The following is a 3,426-nucleotide window of genomic DNA, read 5'->3' as shown; positions in this document are numbered from 1 at the left end:
TGGGTGGATGGATGGTGGGTGGGTGGATGGATGGTGGATGGGTGGATGGATGGTGGGTGGGTGGATGGATGGTGGATGGGTGGATGGATGGTGGATGGGTAGATGGATGGTGGATGGGCGGATGGATGGTGGATGGGCAGATGGATGGTGGATGGGTGGATGGATGGTGGATGGATGGTGGATGGGTGGATGGATGGTGGATGGATGGTGGATGGGTGGATGGATGGTGGGTGGGTGGATGGATGGTGGATGGGTGGATGGATGGTGGATGGGTGGATGGATGGTGGATGGGTGGATGGATGGTGGATGGGTGGATGGATGGTGGGTGTGTGGTGGGTGTTGGAGAAAGGGTTGAGAGGCGTGTGGACAGAGGGAGCGGTGTTCCAGATATAGGGACTCGGCATTTAATCAATTTTAAGAGGGAGCTCTCACTACCAACCGCAAAGGAAACACCTCAAGGTTAAAACAAACAGCAGCAGCAAAGGGAAAAACCACGCGGGTCCTGTGGTCCTCATGACCCGGAGGCCGGCTCACACCCAGAAGTGTGTCTTCTAGAACAAAACCAAACACGATCCCCATACCTGGCTAGATGTAAGGATTACTATGTGCTCATGGTACTTCAATAACTGTCCTTCAGAACTCACTATTACTATAATTAGCAATCTGGTCAGGAGCACCATTCTTCTGGATTTCTGGTTTGAAAGCCTTCCTCCAGCCTCCTGGAGCCTCTTATAATGAGCCTAGAGATGAGAGTTTCCAGGTCTCTAAATAATGAAAACCAGAACGTGGAAATTCTAGATCCATCTCCTGGCTTAGGTGCTCTGGCTGGAAGGTGTTGTATTCAGGGCAGCCGCTGTGTCCTGGTTGAGGAAGCAATGAGGGTGAATTCCGGAAAGTGAGGACCTCACACCCACAGTGTTGTCTAACGGGAACGGGCCAGCGCCCAGCTGCGGCCAGACCCCCCCATGCCTGCTGAGTCCCGAGGTGGCTTCTGCGTGCCCGCCAGCCCTCCATCACCGCCACTACCACAAACTTCTTCTGTCAGTTCAAAATTCCCAGATGCAACATGGCTGAGTCTCACATGACCATTCTTGAGGTGGGATGGGCCTGCTGTGGGCCGCTGGGACATGAGCCACGCGTGACACGCAAAGAGAGGAACATCAGAGGATCCCCATGTGTCCCAGGAGGAATGGGTCTCGTCCACAGAAGCTGGGCTGGCCCCTCCGGCTGTCACTACAGTCCCTACCACGAGCCCCGTGTCCTGTCCAAACACCCAGTCCCTGGTGAAGAGACGAAGCTAGGCTGTGATGTTGAAGATTAGAGGACAACCTTTGAGAGTCACCCAGAAAGCCACTCCCAAGAGTGGAAGGTGGAGATTCCAAGGTGGAGCAGCAGGAGCAGCCGGGGCAGCGGGGGGTGGGGGGGCAGCTTGGCCCCTGAGCCAGGCTTGGAGACCACTCTGGTGGCCCCTGCTGACTACCTGAGCCCAGGCCGCTGCTCTGATCATCAAATCCCACGGTGGCCCGTGCCCCAGCCCTGACAACAGAGATGGCTCCGGGGTGGCCTCTGGGAAGGCCCAATTGGAGGCATGGGCTTTGTGCCACGTGGTGAGGACTCTGGCCCACAGGGACCCGGAGGTTCTGGGCGCCAGCCAGGCCGGAGCGCACCCGGCCGTGGGCAGCCAGTGGCCTGGCTTCCCTATGAGGCGGCCAGCAGTCGGCCTAGACCTGGCCCCAGCACGGCTGCCCATGCTGCCCGCCGTTCCTCTGCCAGCATTGCCAAGTTATCTAAAGATACATCTGTGCAAAAGAAGTTCCTTCCAGTCACCGACGCTCTGCTGTGTGGTCCCCTGCAGATGGTAGACAGCGCGGTGGGGAGCAGAGGTTTTGCTAGTGGCTGACCCTGCACTTCTGAAACCAGACTCGAGGCTGGACGAACAGCGGGACGGGAGTGGGGCCCTCGGTGGCCCAGCCACGCGGGGTGCGAGGGGGAAGTGCAGCTGGGTCTCCACCGGAGCTCAGTAGCTGCACACTGACAATGGAGGGGAGCCCACAGTGGCACTAGAGCTCAGCGAACAAGTTCACCACCGTTGGAACATCCTTCAACCCAGGGCAAGCTACAGAAATACCCGCCACCCCTGCTCCAGGTGGGAGCTCAGCATCAGCCCTGCCACAGGTCGCCCGTTCCATCCGCAGCCCACCAGCCCACGGCCGAGCCCTGAGGATGTGAAGCTCCTGGCGATGAGCGACACACATCTGGGCCGGCGTGGAGGCCCAGGCCCTGCCCCGTGCCTCTGCGGTGACCAGGCCCAGCTCCAGCTGCTTTGGCAGGAAGCCCGTGCTGTGACCGCGGGAGGGTGGAGAAGGGCAGGCAGGAGAGGAGGCAGCCTGGCTGCTCTTCTGTGGAGTTGTCCTGGGAATGGGGTTTCTCTAGAAGGTGTCTGAGTCCAGGGGTGCACTGAGGAAGAAGAGGCCTTCCTTGGTCCCAGCAGAGCCCAGCATGGAGGGGGCGGGGCCTGGCACAGACCCAGGAAGCCCTTACGGAAACAAAGGATTTAACAGGGAGAAGGAGAACACATCAAACCTTTATTAGAAAAAAAAGCCACTGGGCACTCTCGGCTAGTCTACCGTCTTAGCTAATCAGGAGGCTGAGATCCCAGGTTTACCGCACAAAGCCTACAACAGCAGGGAAGCCAAGAGACCAACCCTTATCTCCAATTAAACACCAAAAAAAGCTCAAATGGCACAGAGCTAGCCTTGAGCAAAAATAGCTCAAGGACAGTGCTCAGGTCCTGAGTTCAACCCCTAGAACCAGCACAAAAGCAAAAGTAAACAAGTAAACAGAAGAGAGTTTTCCTTAGACAAAGTGTAGACTGGAAGCTTAAATACTGGACCTTCCCGAGGTCAAGGAACCAAGGAACTCTGAGAGAAGGCCTCCCCCCGGCTGACAGGGGCGGCCTCTCCTCCGTGGATTGGGACGGGCCTCCCCTGTCTGTCATGTCACTGTGCGCAGTACCACGGGGCGCTGCAGGGTCACTGAGTACCTGTGTGGGAGCCGGGACGCGGGGCTCTGCGGAGGACACAGGGCATTTCCGGCTTACACTGCTCCTCATCGGCCTCAGCAAACACCATGCCCAGAGGAGCTGAGCCTCATCCTTCTAAGCAATGTGATGTCAAAGAGCCTGTGGCCTCCTGGAATAGGCGGCAGGGCGCGCGCCCTCCCTCCCACGGCCCTCGGCCCTCCCTCCCACGGCCCTCGGCCCTCCCTCCCATGGCCCTCGGCCCTCCCTCCCACAGCCCACGGCCCTCGGCCCTCCCTCCCACGGCCCTCGGCCCTCCCACAGCCCACGGCCCTCGGCCCTCCCTCCCACAGCCCTCGGCCCTCAGCCCTCCCTCCCACGGCCCACGGCCCTCCCTCCCACGGCCC

General features: G+C 59.4%; 1 protein-coding gene across 1 annotated transcript in view; it reads right to left on the bottom strand.

Annotated features, from left to right (window-relative positions):
- The window catches only part of Nfatc1 (nuclear factor of activated T-cells, cytoplasmic, calcineurin-dependent 1), a 117,471-nt gene extending 114,340 nt beyond the window's left edge, over positions 1-3,131 (bottom strand). The window contains exon 1 of the mRNA XM_013026119.1: positions 3,044-3,131. Within this exon, the coding sequence (XP_012881573.1) occupies positions 3,044-3,131 (88 nt within the window). The remainder of the gene's footprint in view (positions 1-3,043) is intronic.
- Positions 3,132-3,426: the final 295 nt, after the last annotated feature.

Source organism: Dipodomys ordii, unplaced genomic scaffold (genome assembly GCF_000151885.1).
Source record: "Dipodomys ordii isolate 6190 unplaced genomic scaffold, Dord_2.0 Scaffold91, whole genome shotgun sequence".
In the NCBI taxonomy this organism is placed as follows: domain Eukaryota; kingdom Metazoa; phylum Chordata; class Mammalia; order Rodentia; family Heteromyidae; genus Dipodomys; species Dipodomys ordii.
Note: the sequence above shows the minus strand (reverse complement) of the source record. Positions and strands in the feature narration are given on the sequence as shown.